We start from the raw sequence: 23750 nt of genomic DNA, 5'->3' as shown, positions 1-23750 counted from the left end.
TCTGTCAAATTATATTCGGATTTCGATGGAAAGAGACAAATGAGTACTTTAGTTAAAACGGTGTAAGTAGTCTGGTACTTGAGACAGAACCACTTTTCGACAAGCTTGTCCCACCAACGCTGTCACGTGACTATTTTCATACAAATTGGTGTGAGGCACGCCTATTAAAAAGTGATTTGGTTTCAAGTGATTTATATGAATAAGGGAGTATGTTTGAAAGTCAGTGACTAAGTCGTAAAAAAAGTTTTGAAATTCTGATGGACTAAAGCCTGCGACATAGCAGAGGTTTAAGTTAGATATAAGTTGGTATGAAATACTAAAGTTATTTACTTTACCATTACGTAGACAATACGGTTTTGAAATTTAATTTTTCTATTCGTAGGTGTTTGGTTGTAAAAATAGTATTGTAAATAATATTATGTTGCTCAAACTAGCGTTTTTTTGACGAAATCTGTTTAATAAATAATTGATGAAATGATTTTCTTTTATTTACCTATTAAACTTAATTAGGGACCCGGCCTTCTATTCGACTGGACGGTTTTAGAAATATTTTGGAAAGCCTCTGTACTACATTGTAGCATTTAACATAAAGAACATTCAATAACTCAAATCTATCCTTTTCTCACGACCTGATAGTTAGAATATTACAAAAATTTCGTCTGGCGTGACTTTATCAATTAGACGTGATAAAAATGAGTTTAATGCAGTAAACTATTTATTTAACGATAACACATCAGACGTACCAGGCTTTTAAATCGAAATAGTTCGCACAGTCAAGTTTTCACTAGTACTATTCTAGCCACAACCAAGATGGCTTCTGAAGAAGCACCGTTAAAAACTAAAGTTGTAAAAAAGAAATCTTTGAGGGAAAGAATAGCTGATATACGCGAAAATATTACTTTAGAACCAGTTTTGATAACTTATGTCATCCCTGGATCGCTATCACGGCTTGCAACACAGAATCTTAATCTAGACAAGGCATGTCGAGTCAATCTAAATTTTGGCGATGACGTTTGCAATGCACTCATTGCACGGGAAGGGTCATATCAAACAGAAGAGCTTGAAGTACAAAGATTGGTGTCTTCTATGGAAGTTTGGAAGAACACACTTTTAACAGCCATACCGAGTTTCCTAATATTGTTCTTGGGCGCATGGAGTGATAGAACGGGGAAGAGGAAAATATGTGTTTTAATGCCTATAGTAGGAGATTTGCTCATGTGCTTAAGTAATATAGTAAACACGTACTACTTCTACGAATTACCTGTTCAAGTAACGATGTTTTTTGAAGCTTTCTTCCCAGCGATAACTGGGGGATGGATTGCGACTTTTATGGGTGCATTTAGCTATATCAGTGAAATATCTAGCGAAGAAACGAGAACTTTTAGAGTTGGTGTAGCGAATTTATGTCTTTCAGCTGGGTCTCCTATTGGCCATGCATTAAGTGGTTTATTATTAAAACACTTTGGATATTATGGAGTATTCTCATTCAGTTCACTGCTTTACGTGTTCAGTCTGTATTATGGATTCTTTTATATGAAGGATCCGGAACGATCTAAAATGGAAAAATCTAATGTAAGATGATTTTTTATTTACTATGACGTACTTAATTCTTCATTTAAAAATTATATTATTTGCAGGGGGAAACTGGTACATGGGAATTTCTTAAATCGTTTTTCGATTTGAATCACGTCAAAGATACACTGAAGGTAGTTTTTAAAAAAGGAACAAATTATAGAAGAACTAAATCGATATTAATTCTGGCATGTATAGCCTTTACTTATGGGCCGCAATATGGTATGTAAATTGTAGATGTAATTTGTCTAATTGATGCAAATAACGAGTCTGTAGTCAGTGCCGTATCAGCTAATTGAAGTATGGTATTGTTTCGGCGGGTTTTAAAACCTCTGAATTGTAAGAGATATGCATTGTACAACTTATTTATGGATATAATATATAATTAGGCGAAAAATAATAAACGACCCAAATATAGAGTCTTTCCTTCAACTTCGATTTTGTTCCGTTTGGAGTAGAGACTTTTGGGCCGTGGCCGTGGGGGCACAGGAGCTAATTAAAGAGTTAAGTTGGCGCCTTGTAAATAGTACAGGTGACGCCAGAGCTCGTGCATTCCTCGCTCAACGAATAAGTATCGCAATACAGCGAGGAAATGCTTCCAGCGTTAAAGGTACACTGCCAAGGGGATCAAACTTTTTAAATTTGTATTAATTTTCTTTTTATTAATTTAAAATTATTTTTATTGTTACTAGACACGTTAAGACTCAATAATATTTTATCATTTATGTTCGTAAATTTAAAAATAGAAGGCAGTTAAAATAAGACACAGACTCATAAATGTCAAAAGGTAAAGGTGAAAAATTATTTTATTATATTAACTAGAAAACTAGGTATGTTTTGGAGGCTGCTATTGTAATAAATATATTCAAGTATTATAATGTGTTTCACAGGAGAGTTAACGGTGAAATATTTGTTCACTCGCTACCGATTTGACTGGGATGCAATTAAATTCAGTTTCTACAATACATTCTTCATTTGCCTTCATACATTTGGTGAGTTCAATTAAATCTATAGAGTAATTAATAACTTTTAATGCTTATAACATATAATTTCTGTCAGTCGTATCCAGAACTTGGATTAAATTTAATTTGTTACGTTTACTACAAACGCTTTTACTTTAACGCTTTTAACTTTTTTTATAAATAAATAATAATAATAATAATAAACTACTAAGTCAGGCAACCCTTAATTAATAAAACAGTAAAAAATTAATGAAGGGAACTTAGATAGTATTTATTCTTAGTAATAGACATTTTAAAATATGTTTTATACCACCAAGCATTAGCAAATATTTATATATGGTTTAATAGTATCGGTTTTTTAAACTCAAAAAATATGAACATTCGATTTAATTTAACTATTTCTATCCTCTTTCGCAATGCTTAACACACATTGAGTGTAGCCCAGCCTTGCGATTCTGTAAATCACTTTTCGAACGCACACAGCGGTTTTCACAGCGGTGGTCGCGCTCAAATCAGTCGTAAAGCAGTCATTTTATGATTTGGCATTCTAAACAGGAGGGAGCTTGTAGTTTATTGTTACAGAATCGCAAGGCTGAGGTGATAAAATAATTGTTTCAATGGCTACAAAAGGTTACCTGCTATCCGAAAAATATCAAATTAACAAACGCAGTTCCATCAAGAAAAGAGCGTATTCTTAGAGCCTCCTGCCTGTGTGCCTTCATATAGGTAACACAATGTACACTTATGAACGTCTAAAAAGAAATATACATTAACTGCTTCTAATTTTATATTAAGTTTAAAAAAAAATTTAATGAGTTGTATATCCTACTTGGGAGTTTAAACTTTAAAATATTATTTCAGGTGCCTTTGTGTCCGTAAGCCTTTTCAGTCGGAGATGGAAGTGGAGTGATGCGACTCTTGGGATTATTTCATGTGTTAGTAAATTAATAGGTTGTATAGCGACAAGTCAAGCGAGAAATACAATGGAGATGTATCTTGGTAATAAAAATATTTCTATTTGTCTACAACTCTTAGTCTGTTATGTTACGCTGTTAAACTAAGGTTAAGATTCAACTCTCACTTAGAGCTAAGTACGACTCCGGTATGTCAAAAACGAATCAGATTTGACATTCGGGAGTCACACTCTGATCATAGAGCCTTACTTTCCGAAGTTACCAAAACAAATTGTTAATGGAGAACTTTTAACAAAATAACTTACGATACACCCGCCTTTATTTGAGAACACGTGAATTTTTTACTATAATATCTATATTGAAATCAAACGATGTAAAATGGCTTTTAATTTTGTTCAATATTAATAATTATAAGCACACGATAAACTTTAGAACAAATTTGTTTACCACTAACCAATAGTTCCTGCGCGTTCAATTTAATAAATAATAAACATCGATGACATCTTACATTTCCCTTCACACGACATTCATAAAGACGTCACGCGCTATTTAGTTGACGCGGGAATATTTCCAACTTTTGAAATATATCCATATAACTGAATTTAATGAAGCTATTTAAAAAAAAATATCATAAGTGTTAACAATTGCATTAAAACAAGAGATTCTTTAAAAAAATATTGGTTGTTTGTAAAGTAGGTTTACGATCGGGATGTTTACGTGATAACGTCTTATTAGTGATATAAGTTTTTGGGAAGTAAGGAATTAATGAAGATAACAATTTTTTCAAATTTTAAATTACATCTATCGTTTTATTCACACTTTTGATGATAAATTTCGGGTGTAAAATGACAAGTTTACTTATTCGACTACATATATATACATTTTTCTTCATACATTCACGGAATGACTGGCAGCGCTCGAGATGAGACGGGAGATCGGTCCGTCTCTCTCTCGTTATACCTGCGATCGCGCTCGTGAGGTTTTGGTGTGACACAAGTTTCTGAACATGTCACCCGACTAAAACGATTTTAAAGACGTTATCACGTCAATAAAATGTCTATTAACTATCATTGAGATGTATAAAACAAACATCATGACACATGACAATAATGACAGCTGACAGATTCTAAAACTATTTAGGTAATTTAATAATAACTTTAATTTCAGCTGTCGCAGTTGAAACATTTAATGCAACTATATTCACAGCATTGAGATCCATTTCGTCGAAACTAGTGAATTGTGATGAGTTAGGTAAGTACTAAAGTAAAGTAAAAAATCATTTAATCATATATGTAACATAATGTACACTTATGAATGGTCAGTAAAGAAATACATATTAATGCTTTTAATTTTACATTTACTGCCAGTTCTCAAATCAAGGGCGTAGAACGGACAAGAAGAACTGGCAAACTCTCCGCCACTAAATAAAATTAACAAAAAAAATTGCCATTTTTATTTACACAACGTTTGTATGGAGCTGCAACCATTACACCATGTTCCACATGACATATCAAGTAATTAATAATAATAACATAAATTAAAAAAAAACAAAGACTTGTCCTCTATCGGCAGGAGGCATGGTGAAATAGAAGCATGAACTTACATTCTCGTGGGAAGAACACGCAAACACATAGTCGAAATAACTAACATCACCGCATACATGAATTAAAGTACGACCAGTCACCACAAGCAGTACCCGTTCACGAGCATGACGCATGGCCAGCCATCGGCACCCTCGCCATATTTTAGGGAGAGGGACAACCCGACGCATGGACGCCCCACAAGCAATGACATTTAAGCGAGCATGACGATCCTTGAAATGTGAACTTGGCTAAACTAAAAAAAAACTAAAATCTATATCACACATTAGAATCATTAAATGTATTGTTTTATTATAAATGTATACTGTTTAAAAATGTCAGCGGAACACGTTTTTATTCGTAATAAATCGTAGACATTAACGGATAAAACGTACTTGTCTCTTTTCATCACAACGTCAACATAGTTATAGATAGAGAGAGATGAAAGATTGATCTATTTAAAAGGCTGGCAAGTACTTACGAGCCTTCTAGCAGTATGAGAGTCCACGAGTGGCGGGCGGTATAACTGAACAAATGAGCCCCCTGCACGTTTGAACTGTTTTATAAAACAATTGCTTTTCCTATATGAAAAAGAGAGTCGCTCAGTTTCTTCTCGGCTCCATAAGCTGCCGGGAAGTGAGGCATCCATTTAAAAAAAAACGTATAACGTCTACGGACTTTAGAACATAATGCTACATCCTTAAGGTCGTAGGTTCGATCCCCGGCGGTGCACCAATGCGCACCACATTCTATATGCGCATTTAACATTCGCTTCAACGGTGAAGGAAAACATCATGAGGAAACCGACTTGCCTTAGACCCAAAAAGTCTACGGCGAGTGTGCGCGCCACCGGGGTTTTAAAAATGTTGAAACTTGTACAGATACAAAATAACAATAACAATTTTAATTTTCAGGAAAAATGACTTCAGTTTTCAATCTCTCGGAGGTAGTCACCTCGATGATATTTGGACCTGTTTATTCAATGATTTACACTATGACTGTGAAACTCGACGCTAGCATTGTCTACTATTTTAGTGCTGTGCTTACTGTTCCTGCCACAGCAATATTTGTGTGCGTATTACTATTAGAAATCACCATTTTTATTATTGGAATATGTTACGTTTACGAGACATTAGACTCAAAATTTTGAGTGCTTTTCAGTAATCATCGGCGGCGAGAGAATAAATATTCTCGTTTATATCCGTTCAAGAGGTTATATTTAAACATATATGAAAATTAATCTATTAAATGATAAAGGACCTAAACTTTGAGGAAATGTTATTTAAAAAATCATATAAAAATAGAACCAACTTTGCACATTTAAGTATTAAATAACAATATTTATTACCTATAGTAATTGGTATTGTCTGTGCAAATTATATGTGTATTAAACGATAATTTATTTATTTATATACAAAATGTGAAGATCATATTAGACTAACCTTATCGATACCTAGGTAACACTGAAAATTTTTAGAAAATGAAAAACGGCTTAATGTAGAAAGTTGTCAATACTTTTATTGTTTTTCGAAGTAATCTTCGTTTTCTACACACCGTCGTATTCGATGGAACCTCTGAGAAAAGCAGTGGGCCCATTCTTTCTTAGGGGTCTCTTCTTGCTCCAAGACTTTTTTAAATTTCCAAGTCATTATTTTTTCAGGTGGTTTTATACCCGAAACAAAAAGGACATGAAAAGAGAGATTCATATGGAGAGTCAACAAGATGTTCTGGAAATGGCTGAATGTGGAAGAAAGGAATCATTAATTGGCAGTATAGACTTAGCTGATGGACTTATTTAGAAATACTTCATTAAAAATATAACTAAATACAGTATATCTTTTTTTTCTGAGTAGGTAGTTTTAAAAGGCATCATGGAACTTCTAGCATGGAACTTAAGACTAAGAAGCAATTTAAGTCCTACTTATAACATAATATTTAACATAAAGAAGGGTCCAATAAGAGTACTTACAGTGTCTATCTAAGGGAAGACATTCTGTTCTTGTGTTGTATTTTGCGTCACCGGATTATTGCAAGTTAAATCGCGATCATATATAATAAAACACATTAACAATTAAGAACTATTAAAAAAAACCCTGAATGGTCCAACCTATATATCATAGAACTTAAATTGCATTGGACTATATATTATTTTGTGCAAAGAATGCAAGGGATACTAGACCAATTATAAACGGTGAGGAATTGAATCTGGATGATACAACTGTATTTCTTGGAATCACCATATATTCAAAACTTCCGTGGTCCCCTCATATTAACGGAACGGACGGAAGAGACTTAGGGTGAGATCTATAGTGCGCACTTGGACTTTGCTCAGACTTTACTTACGAAAAACACTAAGGTTAAACTATGATTTAGTATTATTATAGACATTTTAACGGTGAGATTAAGCTAAGCTCAAGCTAAGACAGAAATTGATGTTTCATTTCATGCAATACCTTCTTTATTATCCTTTAAAAAAGTAAAGAATGGTTATAGTTAAGTCTGAGCAAAGTCTAAGTGCGCTCTATAGATCTCACCCTTAGTTCTGCGGCCTACGCGGTTAAAAAAATTCGCTCACTAACTGATGTCGATACAGCTAGACTTGTTTATTTTAGTTACTTTCATAGCTTAATGACTTATGGCTTATTATTATGGGGTCATGCTGCTGATGTCGAAACTATTTTCATCCTGCAGAAGAGGGCTATTCGTGCAATCTATAATTTAAAATGTAGGGAATCCTTAGAGATAAATTCAAGGAAATTAATATACTTACCTTTGCCTCGCAATATATTTATGAAAATATTATGTATGTATACAAAAATAGTGATAAGTTTACTAGAATACTCGTAGAACATACGCACAATGTTAATACTCGGAACAAACGCAGGCTGCAATTTCCCCGTACTAGACTATCTAAAGTTAGTAATTCTTTTTTGGGAAAAGGGATACTCTTCTTTAATAAAATCCCAGAGGCGCTTTTATCACTGCCTTTTAATAAATTTAAGAAATGTATTAAAGAAAAGCTGTGTAAAAAGGCTTACTATAAAGTTAACGATTATCTAGTTGATAGAAGGGCCTGGGACTAGTGCTAGACAGGATACTTCCAATTAATTTGCGACATTTGTTTTAAAATAAGTGTTGTTTGATGATTTGCTATTTTAAAAGAGTACCGAGAGTTTTTTACGCCGGCTTTTTCTCTCGGCCTACACCCTCTGTCTTCTTTGCCGATGAGTAGGGATGCCTACAAATTCAAATTTAATGACGTGGAATAAATGATACATGTATCGTATGTTCCATAATAAACATATTTAATTTTTTTTATACAGGCAGTCCTCGTACTTACGGCATGTTAGGTTCTCGAAATACGCGACGTGAATCGAAACGACGTAAGTCGAGACATATTTTTTCGTATGTTTACATGTAAAACTCAATCCACACGGACTCGAAATAAAAAAAAGTACTGCATTTATAACAAAGGATATACATACTTTATTATCAAAAGTAAGTTCTTAAAATAATTATATATGCACTTATGAAATTGCTAGTTATTTTTGGTATTTGTGTTATTAATTTTAATTATAAAACTTTAATATTAGGTCCTTACATATGAAATTGGCGTTTTACGTTTTGTCTACTTTGACCTCAAATATCTCCTCTTTGGTTAAGAATTCCAAATCAAAATTTGTACAGCTATTTACTCATGTATTTGTGCTTCGATGACCGTCATTCATTTGTTTTTTTCTTCTGTTTTATTCTGTTTGCGTCACTCATTTTACAAAATGGAAAACTTAAAGTATTGCATTATTTACGAGTACGAGTTCCGCCGTGGCACTAGTGCTGCGGAAACGACTCGAAGGGTGAATGATGTGTATGGCGGTCATATTGCAAAAGAAAACACAGTTCGTTTTTGGTTCCAACATTTTCGTTCTGGGAATTTCGACCTGCAGAGCAAGCCCCGTGGACGGCCTGAGACCCAAGTTGATAATGAAGTATTGAAGGCTATTGTGGAAGCGGATCCATCGCAAACCACGTCCGAGTTAGCTGCAGGCTGCTGTGTTAGTGATAAAACTGTTTTAATTCACTTGAAGCAAATTGGGAAGATTAAAAAGCTTGAAAGATGGGTACCTCACGAATTGACTGAAGCAAACCGGCAAAAGCGCGTCGACTACTGCGTTACATTACTGAACCGGCACAATAATGAAGGTATTTTAAACCGAATCATTGCCTGTGATGAAAAATGGATTCTTTACGATAATCGGAAGCGCTCAGCACAATGGTTGGATCCTGGCCAGCCAGCCAAATCCTGCCCCAAGCGAAAATTAACCCCAAAAAAGTTACTTGTAAGCGTTTGGTGGACTAGTGCCGGTATTGTTCATTGCAGTTTTCTCAAATCTGGCCAGACTATTACGGCTGATGTCTATTGTCAGCAATTGCAAACCATGATGGAAAAGCTAGCGGCTAAACAACCTAGGCTGGTCAATCGCTCCACGCCACTGCTACTTCACGACAACGCTAGACCACACACTGCACAACAGACGGCTACCAAATTAGAAGAGCTTCAATTGGAATGTCTAAGACATCCTCCGTACTCCCCGGACCTTGCTCCAACAGATTACCATTTTTTTTCGAAATTTGGACAACTTCTTGCAAGGGAAAAAATTTAACTCTGATGGGGCAGTCCAAATCGCCTTCACAGATTTTATTGATTCCCGTCCGACTGGTTTTTTTAGTAAAGGGATCAATGAACTACCTATGAGATGGCAAAAGGGCATAGAAAACAATGGTTCATACTTTGATTAATTAAATATATTATATTTAAAAATATTCGACTTTTTGTTCCTCCCATACAAAACGCCAATTTCATATGTAAGGACCTAATATGTAATCAAAATATGTAATGAAATTAAACTTTTGGCTTAGAGAAACTATCAATTCTAGATTGCTTCGCTTTTTTCTTCTTGATATCATACAGATTTTGGTAACACTGCACAAATTTTGTTATTAACGTTGTAACTAAACTTCTCTCAAAATTAGGATCACTTTCTTCAAAAATTTTCATGGCATTCTCTAAATTTGCACAAGACAAGTGAATTCTCCTATGCCGGAAATTGAAACAAATGACGTATGCTTGAGGTATAGTGTCAAGACATTGTTCGACGTAACTTAAAACGACGTAAGTCGAGGATGCCTGTACTATCAACCCACCCCAGCTTCGCAAAGGCAACAGTGACCCGTTAACCTTGAACAATGATATATTTAATCCATCCTCAAGAATGAAAACATTACATACGTTTACTGCGAATAGATAGAAAGCTAGACTCTACAGAGGACTTGTTTTTATATAGGTATGTAATACTAACTGACCCGGTGAATTTAAAACCGCATAAAATAAAATGAGAGTCGTGTTAAAGTTTAAAAAAAAAATCAGTGGTCAAAAAAATTTAGGTCTTGGCCTCAGATTTCTGAATCTGATTCATGATCATTTTTTAAATCTAATAGGCAAGTAGGTGATCAGCCTCCAGTGCCTGACACACGCCGTCGACTCTTTGGGTCTAAGACATGTCGGTTTCCTCACGATATTTTCCTTCACCAGCAAATTAAATGCGCATATAGAAAGAAAGTCCAAAGTCGAACCTACGACCTCAGTGATTAGAGTCGCAACATTGCTCTTACGAGAAGATAGGCGCGGGAATATAAAAGGACAGTGAACAAAATGATTAATTGTGTTTTACAATCGAATAGCGAACTATTTCATTTTACTTTTGTTATTTCTGCTGAACAGATACGAGTATACTGCGCAAAATGAATGTCTAATTCGTAAACAAATTACCAACAGTCTTTTGTTTTTTAAATACTTGCCAATGTTGAACACGTCAACAATTTAAATTATAATTTTATATTCCACAGTTTTAACAAGCAAAAGAAACTTATTCTACAGATTTCAGTTTATAATTTAATATTTTCTTTGCCTGACTTTAGTTTGACTTTAAGATTGAGTTCATTTTTTAAATTTTAGACACTTGAGCAACGAATTACATAAAACTCTAGGTTCGAAGGCAGTCGTACACAGAGTCATTACTTAAGTTTGTAAAGATTTAAGTTTAACAGATTAGACAGTAAGATATTGGACAGTAATTGGGCATTAACTTTCGTACCTAAGTTTATACTAAGTCTTTAGCTGTAATAATAACAATGAATCTATAGATACTTTTCTTAATGTGGATTTCTTCCATCTGTCAAAATCTTACAGTTGGAAGTATAACTTCACATTGTGTGTTATATCAACCTAAGTTAAGCTTTGTCTACGAAAACATAACTTTCATTAATTATTATAAGTAAACAGTTATAAAAACATGAGTTTCATAATAATTTCTTGTATATTTACACAAAGTTATTTCTGCATGTAAATATTCTTGTATATAAGATAAATCATAATAAATATTATAAGTGGTTGGATTGTTTATTAATGTAGTGAGGTATTTAATACAATTTAGTAAAATAATATATACATTCTCTTAAAAATTCTTTTAAAAATATACTTAATACGTTTTTAAAACCAAGATGACCTGATTATACTTTTTTATGAATGCGATAACGTAAAATATACACCTCGAAAAAAAACAAAGTTAAAGTGAAATTAAGTCATTTATGGCACTTTAAAAAGACTGTAGTTGCCCCTTTTGAAAAGGTAATTTCATATGGAGAAGAATTTACAAGAAACTCCATAACATTGGACTTATAAAGCTTTAGAGAATCTACAAGTTATTGACTGTACCTACTTGGTCAATATAAATGTATATTTCTGGTAAACCCAGATACCTCATCAATACGAGTAGTTGACAGAAATTCTAGTGATAGATATTTCTATGAAAAAATACTGCAACTCAGTGTATTAATGCATGTGATTCTAACACTCAAGCTGTCTTACCAGATTTAGATGAGCCAAGTAGTCCGGTCAATTTCGACCAAAAAATGAGAGTGAAGTTACATAAAGTCCCAACAAGCTGAATTTCTGTGAAATTGTTCAAAACATAATTATAAACAATGTCTAGAAGTTCCCCATCATTCCCGTGTAAGGAAAAAAATTTATTCAGGGGCAAAGGTCAAAAAAATGAGTTTTTCGCGATTTTCAGCAAAACGGTAAGTTTTATCATAAAATTACCTCAGACAAAAATTGTAGATCATAAAATTATCTATAAAAAATGTATCAATACTTTTTTTCTTATGAGCCACCGTTTCTGAGATATAACGATTCAAAAAGTTATAAAAGTTGTTATGGTCATAATATGCACACGTCCACGCCACCTATGAGGTGGCGTATTTAGCGCGTTTTTTGCATGCTATGAATACAGTTTGTGACAAATTAGAAGATATCGCTAATGTTAGGATGGATACGACCGAGCTGCATGTTGATGCAAGTGATTCACGGGTAAAAAAGATGCTACGAAGACTTTTAGAGTGGTTCTCAACGCATGATCTTTTCCAGAGGTTAACAAAATTGTTTCTATTGCGAGTGGTGTCGTTGGTGACGATAAAATTAATTGTTATAAAGCTCGTGAAGTTGGACTTGCTTCTATTGCAAAAATGACAGGACTGACATTCAATAATATTAAATTAAAACGCGCTGATAAAGTTGTTCCTCTCTTAGCTATGACTAGTTCCATAAAAGTTCATGAAGAAAACCAACGCATGAGTATTACTGCAGCATTTTAAGATGAAATAGAAAAATATTTTGAATATGAATTATTAGCTCCCTACCCTTTATCGTTATTTGATGACATCGGGATGCGTAAAACACAGAAATCTACCATTTACGATTGTTTTGAAAAAGTAAATATTGATATTAACTCTGATAAGATAAAGGCTACTTGGAAAATTATAAACGAGGAGACTGGAAGAACCTCTAGAAAGGATACTGAATTCAAAGTGAACATAAACGGCAAAGTAATTAGTTCCGACCTCGAAGTAGCCTCTGCATTTGAAGAGTTTTTTACTAACATTCCTTTAAATACAACCAGCGTTTTAAATTCTTCACCATCAGCCGCCCTTTTATTATTGAAAAAGAATGTTCCTGTATGCAATCATAAGTTTGTATTTAGCCGCATTAGCTGCAATGACATTATAAAAACATTTAAACAGCTAAAAATAAAAATAAACTAAAGATCTTTGGGGTGTATCTGTTTTCATTTTACAATCAGTAATCAATACTATCAGTTCAGAGTTGGCTATAATATTTAATGAATGTATAGATTGTGGAGTCTTTCCAGACCAGATGAAGATAAGTAAAATCACACCGTTATTCAAAACGGGCAGCACTTCGGACCCCACAAATTTTAGACCCATATCTGTGCTGCCGGCTTTGAGTAAAATCTTTGAAAAAATCATTCTTGAACAATTATTGACACATTTTAATAATAATAAAATTATGCATAGCCAGCAGTTTGGTTTTACAAGAGGTCGCTCCACAGCAGATGCTGGCATTCAATTAATTTCCGAGATTTTAAATGCTTGGGAAAATTCTCATGATGCCATTGGAGTTTTTTGCGACTTATCAAAGGCTTTTGACTGTGTCCATCACGAAATCCTAATCAAGAAACTTCAACCCTATGGCATTGGCGAAAGGGCGCTAAATCTTGTGGAATCATACCTGAGCGATAGAATTCAAAAGGTAAATGTAAATGGAGCTATATCACAGGGATCCTCTGTTACTATGGGAGTACCGCAGGGCTCCATACTTGGTCCCTTCTTATTCCTTGTCTATATAAATGACCTGCCATTTCTTGTAAAGGAGCTTCACGAGATAGTACTGTTTGCTGTCGACACTTCGCTTTTATTTAAAGTGAAACGACAAAATCCATCACTTGATAACGTAAACAGTGCCATCTCCAGTGTAGTTCACTGGTTTAATACAAATAATCTTAAGTTAAACGAAAAGAAGACAAAATGTGTTAAATTTGTAACTACAAATGTAAAAAGTAGTCATTCTCAAATAATAATTAAAGACGAGGAAATAGACTTTGTTGATAATGCGGTGTTCTTGGGAATTACTTTAGATAGTAAACTCCAGTGGGGCCGACACATAGAAGGTCTTTCGAATAGGCTAAGTTCCGCAGCGTTCGCAGTTAAAAAGATACGCGATCTTACGGATGAGAACACAGCAAAGCTTGTTTATTTCAGCTATTTTCATAGTATAATGTCATATGGTGTTATTTTGTGGGGTAATGCAGCTGACATTAAATCGATATTTGTAGTGCAAAAGCGGGCTATAAGAGCGATCTGTGGGTTGTCCCCACGGGAGTCGGTCCGAAGCAAATTTAAGGAATTACATATTTTGACTCTGGCAAGCCAATACATTTATGAGAATATTTTGTATGTGCGGAAAAATATAGATATCTTTAAAAAGAATAGTAGCTTCCATAATTATAGTACTCGTAATAAAGACAAAATTAGCGCACCAACCAGAAGGCTGCATAAAACGAGTAATTCTTTCCAAGGCAATTGTATACGTTTTTTCAACAAAATCCCTAGTGAGATACAAGCGTTGTCAATAAATAAATTTAAATCGTACATTAAAGTAAAACTGCTTACTAAGGCTTATTATAATATAAATGAATATTTAAACGATCCTAGTGCTTGGATATGAGTTGCTCCAGTATATATTATAGGTAACACGACTGAATCTCTCGGCTGCATTTCCAGACTCTGGGGCGATCGTCAACATCCACGACTGTTTTAATGTAAAGTGGGAACAAACCGTGATCCATGTGGTATCCAATTATTTCAGTATTATTATTATTTTCTTATGTAGCCAAGTCCACATTTCAAGGATCGTCATGCTCGCTTAAATGTCATTGCTTGTGGCGGCGTCCATGCGTCGGGTTGTCTCTCTCCCTAAAATATGGCGAGGGGGCCGATGGCTGGCCATGCGTCATACTCGTGAACGGGTGCTGCTTGTGGTGACTGGTCGTACTTGAATTCGTGTATGCGGTGATGTTAATTATTTCGACTATGTGTTTGCGTGTTGTTCCCACGAGAATGTAAGTGCGTGCTCCTATTTCACCATGCCTCCTGCTGATAGGGGACAAGTCTTTGTTTTTATTTATGTTCTTATTATTAATTACTTAAAATGTCATGTGGAACATGGTGTAATGGTTGCAGCTCCTTACAACCGTTGTGTAAAAAAAAAAAAAAACATGGCGATTAAAAAGAGTGGCGGAGAGTTTATTGCCAGTTCTTCTCTTCCGTTCTACGCCCTTGATTTGAGAACTGGCAGTAAATGTAAAATTAGAAGCATTAATATTTATATCTTTAATGACGAATCACAAGTGTACATTGTGTTACCTACGTGAATAAATGATTTTTGAATTTGAATTTGAATTTGAACAACACTAATGCGACATACATCATTGACAGTGGATACTTACTACACCGCGTTGTGTGGGATAGCGCGCTAAGTACACTACCTCATAGGTGGCGTGGAAACGTATGCATATTATGACGATAACAACTTTTATAACTTTTTGAATCGTTATATCTCAGAAACGGTGGCTCGTAAGAAAAAAAGTATTGATACATTTTTTATAGATAATTTTATGATCTACAATTTTTGTCTGAGGTTCTTTTATGATAAAACTTACCGTTTTGCTGAAAATCGCGAAAAACTCATTTTTTGACCTTTGCCCCTGAATAAAAAATTTTCCTTACACGGGAATGATGAGGAACTTCTAGACATTGTTTATAATTATGTTTTGAACAATTTCACAGAAATTCAGCTTGTTGGGACTTTATGTCACTTCACTTCGAATGTCTAAATTGACCGGAGTAAAGTTTGACTTCTATTTACAGAAGTCAAACTTGGTCGTTATGACACTCATATATTGAAAACGTTTTCAATATTTGAGTGTCATATTTAGCGCTAGTCTCAACTTTTGCAACTGCTTGTTTTAGCTTTATTTTACTACTTAAAGTCCATTATTAGTTATTCCCGACTAAAATCATCAGTTACGTGCTATATTTAAATTTTTACTAAAATCTTTAAATATGATAAAATGAAGGCCCAGCCAAGTCTACGTGTCTGCATCAACGCAATAAACGCAAAACTAACCAATAGAATGAATTCCTGTTTTTGTTGGAAAATGCTTTTTACGCGGTACGCAGCTGCTCAGCTGTACCCATTGAATGCCACAGTCATCTCGGCTTTTGGATAGGGTTGGGTAACATCCATAACGCCGCTAGATAGTGAATACTTGAGGAATTTTTTAATGGACATTTAAAAGTAGCGGTTATTGTTATAAAAATCTCAAAATACAATACAATAATATCAATATCACTTAAATAACCAAATATTTATTATTATATAATTTTATCGTTTATTTCTGTTCTTAGTTATAAAATATTTATGAAAAAATGTAAACTAGTTAATAATGGGATTGGTTGTAAATAAAACTGAGTAGTTATATGGGTAGTTAATACTAATTTTGCTTAGTTTAACAATACTAAATATGTAAAATCATTGTATAGACTAACCGTTTTAAATATAATTAACTACTATAAGCTTCAAATATATATGTTGTGTACTCCGTAATAGCAAAGTACACAAGTGATTATTTGACTATTTGAGACTTATAGTACGTTTATCAATAAAAGTGTAATTTATTTAAATTTATTCGTTATTTGTATAATATTATTATGTTAATAGAACATTTTCAATCTGATATAAATTAAATGTAATATGCATTCAATAAATGTTCAGTCTTTACTTTGTATTAAATTATCCTGATAAGTCTCAAAATGTTTCTTGTTAAAACTCTCGCTTTTTGTTTTGCACCTATTCGTTATAACAAATCACATTAACGGCACTTTTTATACAAAAATGCTTTGTCTCATTCTGTCAAATTGTATTCAGAATTCGATGGAAAGAGACAAATAAGTACTTTTGTTAAAATGTTGTAAGTAGTTTGGGACTTAAGACAAAACCACTTTTCGACAGGCTTGTCCCACCAACGCTGTCACGTGACAATTAGAGATTTGGTTTCAAGTCCCTAATTTATATGAATAAGAGAGAATGTTTTAAAGTCAATGACTAAGTCGTAAAAAAGTTAAGTAAGTAAAGCCATGCGACATAGCAGAGGTTTAAGTTAGAAATAAGTTGGTATGAAATACTAAAGTTATTTACTTAACCATTACGTAGACAACACGGTTTTGAGATTTAATTTTTCTATTCGTAGGTGTTTGGTTGTAAAATAGTATTGTAAATAATATTATGTTGCTCAAACTAGCGTTTTTATGACGAAATCTGTTTAATAAATAATTGATGAAATGATTTTCTTTTATTTACCTATATAATTCGGACCCGACTTCTATTCGACTGGACGGTTTTTGAAATAATTTGGAAAACATTGTAGCATTTAACATAAAGAACATTCAAAAACACAAATCTGTTCTTTCATATGACCTGTTAGTTAGAATATTTCGTCTGGCGTGACTTTATCAATTAGATGTGATAAAAATCAGTTTTATATAACATTATGCAGTTAATTATTTATTTAACGATAACGCATCAGACGTACCTGGCTTCTGTTGCAAATATTTACCCTATACCGAAATAGTTCGCACAATCAAGTTATCACTAGTACTATTCTAGCCTCAATCAAGATGGCTTCTGAAGAAGCACCGTTAAAAACTAAAGATGTAAAAAAGAAAACTTTGAGAGAAAGAATAGCTGATATACGCGAAAATATTACTTTAGAACCAGTTTTGATAACTTATGTCATCCCTGGATCGCTATCACGGCTTGCAACACAGAATCTAAATCTAGACAAGGCGTGTCGAGTCAATCTAAATTTTGGCGATGACGTTTGCAATGCACTCATTGCACGAGAAGGCTCATATCAAACAGAAGAGCTTGAAGTACAAAGATTGGTGTCTTCTATGGAAGTTTGGAAGAACATACTTTTAACAGCCATACCGAGTTTCTTAATATTGTTCTTGGGCGCATGGAGTGATAGAACGGGGAAGAGGAAAATATGTGTTCTAATGCCTATAGTAGGAGATTTACTCATGTGCTTAAGTAATATAGTAAACACGTACTACTTCTACGAATTACCAGTTCAAGTAACGATGTTTTTTGAAGCTTTCTTCCCAGCGATAACTGGAGGATGGATTGCGACTTATATGGGTGCATTTAGCTATATCAGTGAAATATCTAGCGAAGAAACGAGAACTTTTAGAGTTGGTGTAGCGAATTTATGTCTTACAGCTGGGTCTCCTATTGGCCATGCATTAAGTGGTTTGTTATTGAAACACTTTGGATATTATGGAGTATTCTCATTCAGTTCACTGCTTTACGTGTTCAGTCTGTGTCATGGATTCTTTTATATGAAGGATCCGGAACGATCTAAAACGGAAAAATCTAATGTAATATGATTTTTAATTTCTTATACGATTCTTAATTCTTCATTTAAAAAATTATATTGTTTGCAGGAGGAAACTGGTATATGTGAATTTCTTAAATCGTTTTTCGATTTGAATCACGTCAAGGATACACTAAAGGTGGTTTTCAAAAAAGGAACAAATCGTAGAAGAACTAAATCGATATTAATTCTGGCATCTATTGCCTTTGTTTATGGGCCGCAATATGGTATGTAAATTGCAAATATAACTTATCTAATCGATGCAAATAACATGTCTATAGTCTGTGCCGTATCAGGTAATTGAAGTATGGTATTGTTTCGGCGGGATTTCTTTTTTTAACCTCTTAGTTTTAAGATGCATTGTCCAACTTATTCAAGGATATTATATACTAGTCGAAGTTAAGACTTAATAATATTTCCACGTAATTTTTGTTCGTTAATTATTTTAAAATATAAGGCGGTTATAATAAGATAAAGACATATAGTAAATGTGAATAGGTCAAGGTAACAAATAATTTTTGTATAGTAATTAATGGTATAAATATAATCAAGTATTATAATGTGTTTCACAGGAGAGTTTACGGTGAAATATTTGTTCACTCGCTATCGATTTAACTGGGATGCAATTAAATACAGTTTCTACAATACATTCTACATTTGCCTTCATACATTTGGTGAGTTTAATTAAATCTGGGGATAGTAATTAATTAAATCTAGGGAGAGTGATTAATAACTTTTAATGCTTACAACATATAATTGCTGTCAGTCTTATCCAAAACTTGGACTTAATTGTATTTGTTACGTTGGATATTTATTTACACTTTGACTAGAAATTAATCCTAAATAAAGAAAAAACTAAAAAATGAGTGAAGTGAACTTAAATGGTATTTATTCTTATCAATAGACATTTTAAAATACCTTTCAAACCACCAAACATTAGCAAATATTTATATGGTTTAATATTATCAGTTTTAAAACTTAGAAAATTAAATCAATTTCGATTTAATAAAACTATCTCTATAACTCTTTCGCAATGCTTACACACAGTGTGTAGCCCGGAGGTGATAAAATAATTGCTTCAATGGCTACAAAATCCGAAAAATATCAAATTAACTTCAAGAAAAGAGCGTACTAATTCTCAAAAAGCATCGCACTCGCGAGCCCTCTGGCATTGAGCGTGTCCATGGGCGGCGGTATCACTTACCATCAGATGAGCCTCCTGCCCGTTTGCCCCCTTGTTCTATAAAAAAAAAACGTTCCATCAAGAAAAGAGCGTATTCTTAAAGCCTCATGTCCGTTTTCTGACTGTTATATTAAAAAATTAAAAAAATGAGTTATATATCCCACTTGGCAGTTTAAACTTTAAAATATTATTTCAGGTGCCTTTGTGTCAGTAAGCCTTTTCAGCCGGAGATGGAAGTGGAGTGATGCGACTCTTGGTATAATTTCATGTGTTAGTAAATTAATAGGTGGTATAGCGACAAGTCAAGCAAGAAATACAATGGAGATGTATCTTGGTAATAAAAATATTTCTATTTGTCTAACTCTTTGTCCGTTATGTTACGCTGTAAAACTGAGCTTAAAATTCAAATCTGCACTTAGAGCTAAGTACGACTCCAGAATGTCAAAAACGAATCTGATATGACATTCACAACATCTCTATATTGAAATCAAATGACGTAAAATGCCTTTTAATTTTGTTCAATATTAATAATTATTGGCACACGATACATTTCAGAACAAATTTGTTTACCAGTAACCAATAGTTCCAGGGCGGTAAATTTAATAAACAATAAACATCGATGAGATCTGACATATTTTCCCTTCACACAACATTCATAAAGACGTCATGCGCTTCGTTAGTTTACGCGGGAAAATATCCCACTTTTGAAATAAATCCTTACAACTTAATTTAATTAAGCTATTATTAAAAAAAAATCATTAGTAACAAGTGTAAAAATTTGCTTTTATACAAGAGATACTTTAAAAAATCGTCTATTAAATGTTGCGATGTATAAAATATACACACAAACAACAACTATTTAGGTAATTTAATAAGAACTTTAATTTTAGCTGTCGCAGTTGAAACATTTAATGCAACCTCATTCACGGCATTGAGATCCATTTCGTCGAAACTAGTGAATAGTGATGAGTTAGGTAAGTACTAAAATCTATATCACACGTTAGAACCAATTAATGCATTGATTTATTAGTATATATAAGTGTTGAATTATGGTTACGGTAAAAACTTAGATAACAAAAAAGTTAAAACTTATACAGATACAAAATAACGATAACAATTTTAATTTTCAGGAAAAATGACTTCTATTTTCAATCTATCAGAGGTAGTCACCTCGATGCTATTTGGACCTATGTATTCAATGATTTACACTATGACTGTGAAACTCGACGCTAGCATTGTCTACTATTTTAGTACTGTGCTTACTATACCTGCCATAGCAATATTTGTGTGCGTATTACTATTAGAAATCACAATTTTTGTTATTGGAAACATATGTTAAGTTTACGAGTCATTAGACTCAACATTTTGAGTGCTTTTCAGTAATCATGGGTGGCAAGGGAATAATCCTTCTCGTTTATATCCGTTCAAGAGGTTATATTTAAACACATATGAACACCAATCTATTAAATGATAAAAGACTTAAACTTAAAAGCTCCTTAAAAAATAGAACCAACTTTTCACTTTTAAGTGCAAAATAACAATATTTATTACCTCTAATAATTGTTCTTGTGTGTGTAAATATATTAAACGATAATTTATTTATTTATATTCGAAGTATGAAGATCGCATTAGGCTAATATTATCGATATAAGTTAATAAACCAATGAATTAATAACGACTTAATAACTAATCGCAAACTATCAGAGTGATTGTAACATCCTGTATGGGACTGCTGCCGAACCATTTGACACCTTGCACGGTGCTGTCAATACAGGAAAACAACGCTAAGGACTCAAGAAGCGGTTTTCAACCGCACCAACCGTGGTTGCGGCCTCGTAGCCTTTGTAGAATACAGATATTTATGTAAAAAATTAGAGCACATTTCACGACGCGTTTTATGCCCGATTGTTTAACCACCCGTCTTGCGATAATCAACCGCCAAGTTTGCGAGCGATAATCGCAATCGCTTCTCGGCCTTTTGGCTAAGATCAAAGTGTAACCGCGACGGCTGCGTAACCGCACAAAAATCCGGTCTCGTGAGTTTTGAAAATAAAACTCCATTCCGCCACCGCTGCGGGCGTGGGTGAAAACCGCTGCGTGAGTCCTTAGCCTAACACGTTGAATTGATAGTGTCTTTTGGTTTTTTAAGTCGGTTAAAAGGCTGATAACGCACACGAGCGTTTAAGCGTTGTGGGAAGTAGTTAAAACGACGAGCCTCCTAGGAGTATTCTTCATGTTTTTAAATGTCGCGTATGTAAGCTAAGATGTATACAGAGCGGGCTAAAGATGTTTTTTACATATAAAATTGTCGATGCGTCAAAAACAATCTAAGTGATAATATTTACACTAGAATTATTTTGAGAAGGTTTTTATTATGCAGGCTTTGTGTTATGCGCTATGTTCCAACGGTCAAAAAGGCTGTTTGGACCCTTTTAAATGCTTATACTATTATTTTTTCAGGTGGTTTTATGCCCGAAACAAAAAGGACATGAAAAGAGACATTAATATGGAGAGTCAAAAAGATGTTCTGGAAATGGCAGAATGTGGAAGAAAGGAATCGTTAATTGGCAGTATAGACTTAGCTGATGGAAAAATTATTTAGAAATACTTAATTAAATATGTAAATGAATACTGTATAATATCTTTTATTTCTGATGCAATAAGGCACCATAAATTTGGTCAGAAGCAAAAATATTAATGAATATAAAACGGTTGTTATTCGTTAATTTTGGTAGTACTGTTTGTTTGAACGAGCTAGTTTCAGGAATTCTCAGTATTGTAAAATATTTTCGCATTTTCCATCGACAAAGGCCAATCACACTGCAACCGGTTGTTTTTTAATTCATGTGTATTTACTAAGACATCACGATCTAACCTAACTTAAGACCAATAAGTAATTTAAGTCCAGTAACACTACTTACAGTCTCTATTAAAGGGAAGACACTCTGTTCTTGCGTTCTATTTTGCACATCCGGATTTATGCAGATAAAATTGCGATAATATACAGGGCGTCCCAAAGTTATGGGACACGAAGGGAAAGTACCATAAATATCGTCGATAGGGTATTTTACTGAAAGAAGACTTTATGTTATTTTTCTTTAGTAATTGTGCATTAAAATATTTTCTAAAAATTACTTGCCTTGTCTGGGAATCGAACCGACTTAAATATAAAAAAAACACCCCTACTTTTATGATGCCAATCGAAAGAACTGAATAACTCTTCTTAAGTAACATAGTATTTTAAAAAGAAAGGAACACCGTGAAATTAATCATTCTAATAAACCTTAAATAGAGAACTATTAAAAAATAGGTATATGAACGGGCAAACATTAAGTATATATCTTAGCACTTTATTATACTACCGACCCGCACCGACTTGTAGAGGTAACAGTGACCCGTTAACCTTGAAAAATTATATCCATAATAAATGAAAACCTCAATAGTTTCCTTGCAGTATTTTTTTAATTTACTTCTAACAGATAGGTAGCTAGACGCGACAAAGGACTTGTTATTATATAATACTATCTAACCCGGCAAAGTTAAATCCACCTAAAATTAAATGAGAGTCGTGAGAGATAAGCTGGACTGAATTTATGATTTTATGAAAAGACTTTTATATAATATACTGGATTGACAGAATAATAAGATCCAGTAATTTGTTGTACATTTAAATTAAATACGCTCTTCAATTTGAGAAGAGTTTTTATCGTACGACGGGAATATTAAATGATTGACACTTACAATCCCTATGGATATTTCTAGAAAACTTCTTTAGCGGCGTTGTACACTTTTTTTTGAATGTGTAAAAAATGTTAAACTCGCGTTAGGACACGTGACCTGATCAAAAATTCGTAAGATGGATGGAGAGTAGACAGCTGGCGCGGCGTATTTAATGTAATATAAATTGTCATGTTTGTGTACGATAGCGCAATAAATAAATATTGTATTCTACCACATAAATGATAGTACTTTTATACTGATAATTAAAGCATTTCGTGCAAAATTAATCCCTAACCATTCCAAATAAAAAAAGTTGTGTTTGGAAAAATCCGATTTTGTTTTCATTCATTTCTCAATCATATCAACATTTCTCATCTTTAATACAGAGTTCGTAAAAAATTTTTGCGTTT

At 33.5% G+C, this 23750-nt stretch overlaps 2 protein-coding genes across 2 annotated transcripts; both read left to right on the top strand.

The window, feature by feature from the left end:
- Positions 1–741: 741 nt before the first annotated feature.
- Positions 742–6858, top strand: LOC125056639 (proton-coupled folate transporter-like). Its single transcript, XM_047659855.1, has 7 exons — positions 742–1572; positions 1638–1794; positions 2463–2564; positions 3396–3533; positions 4616–4699; positions 5943–6099; positions 6689–6858. The coding sequence occupies exons 1-7, from the start codon at positions 811–813 to the stop codon at positions 6825–6827; spliced, it is 1539 nt and encodes a 512-aa protein (XP_047515811.1). The 5' UTR covers positions 742–810; the 3' UTR covers positions 6828–6858.
- Positions 6859–17616: 10758 nt separating this feature from the next.
- On the top strand, positions 17617–22251 carry LOC125056638 (proton-coupled folate transporter-like). Its single transcript, XM_047659854.1, has 7 exons — positions 17617–18441; positions 18508–18664; positions 19010–19111; positions 19817–19954; positions 20511–20594; positions 20751–20907; positions 22081–22251. Exons 1-7 carry the CDS (start codon positions 17680–17682, stop codon positions 22220–22222), a joined length of 1542 nt encoding a protein of 513 aa, XP_047515810.1. The 5' UTR covers positions 17617–17679; the 3' UTR covers positions 22223–22251.
- The last annotated feature ends 1499 nt before the right edge of the window (positions 22252–23750 follow it).

This window comes from Pieris napi, chromosome 15, assembly GCF_905475465.1.
Source record: "Pieris napi chromosome 15, ilPieNapi1.2, whole genome shotgun sequence".
Lineage (NCBI taxonomy): Eukaryota > Metazoa > Arthropoda > Insecta > Lepidoptera > Pieridae > Pieris > Pieris napi.
Note: the sequence above shows the minus strand (reverse complement) of the source record. Positions and strands in the feature narration are given on the sequence as shown.

What these genes read in the sequence shown, in the direction of transcription:
- LOC125056639 (XM_047659855.1), top strand. Translation starts at nt 811, where the DNA reads ATGGCTTCTGAAGAAGCACCGTTAAAAACTAAAGTTGTAAAAAAGAAA. An exon ending in CTAAAATGGAAAAATCTAAT is followed by an intron (nt 1,573 to 1,637) that starts GTAAGATGATTT and finishes TATTATTTGCAG; the next exon opens with GGGGAAACTGGTACATGGGA. An exon ending in CATTTGCCTTCATACATTTG is followed by an intron (nt 2,565 to 3,395) that starts GTGAGTTCAATT and finishes ATATTATTTCAG; the next exon opens with GTGCCTTTGTGTCCGTAAGC.
- LOC125056638 (XM_047659854.1), top strand. Translation starts at nt 17,680, where the DNA reads ATGGCTTCTGAAGAAGCACCGTTAAAAACTAAAGATGTAAAAAAGAAA. An exon ending in CTAAAACGGAAAAATCTAAT is followed by an intron (nt 18,442 to 18,507) that starts GTAATATGATTT and finishes TATTGTTTGCAG; the next exon opens with GAGGAAACTGGTATATGTGA. An exon ending in AGTGAATAGTGATGAGTTAG is followed by an intron (nt 20,595 to 20,750) that starts GTAAGTACTAAA and finishes TTTAATTTTCAG; the next exon opens with GAAAAATGACTTCTATTTTC.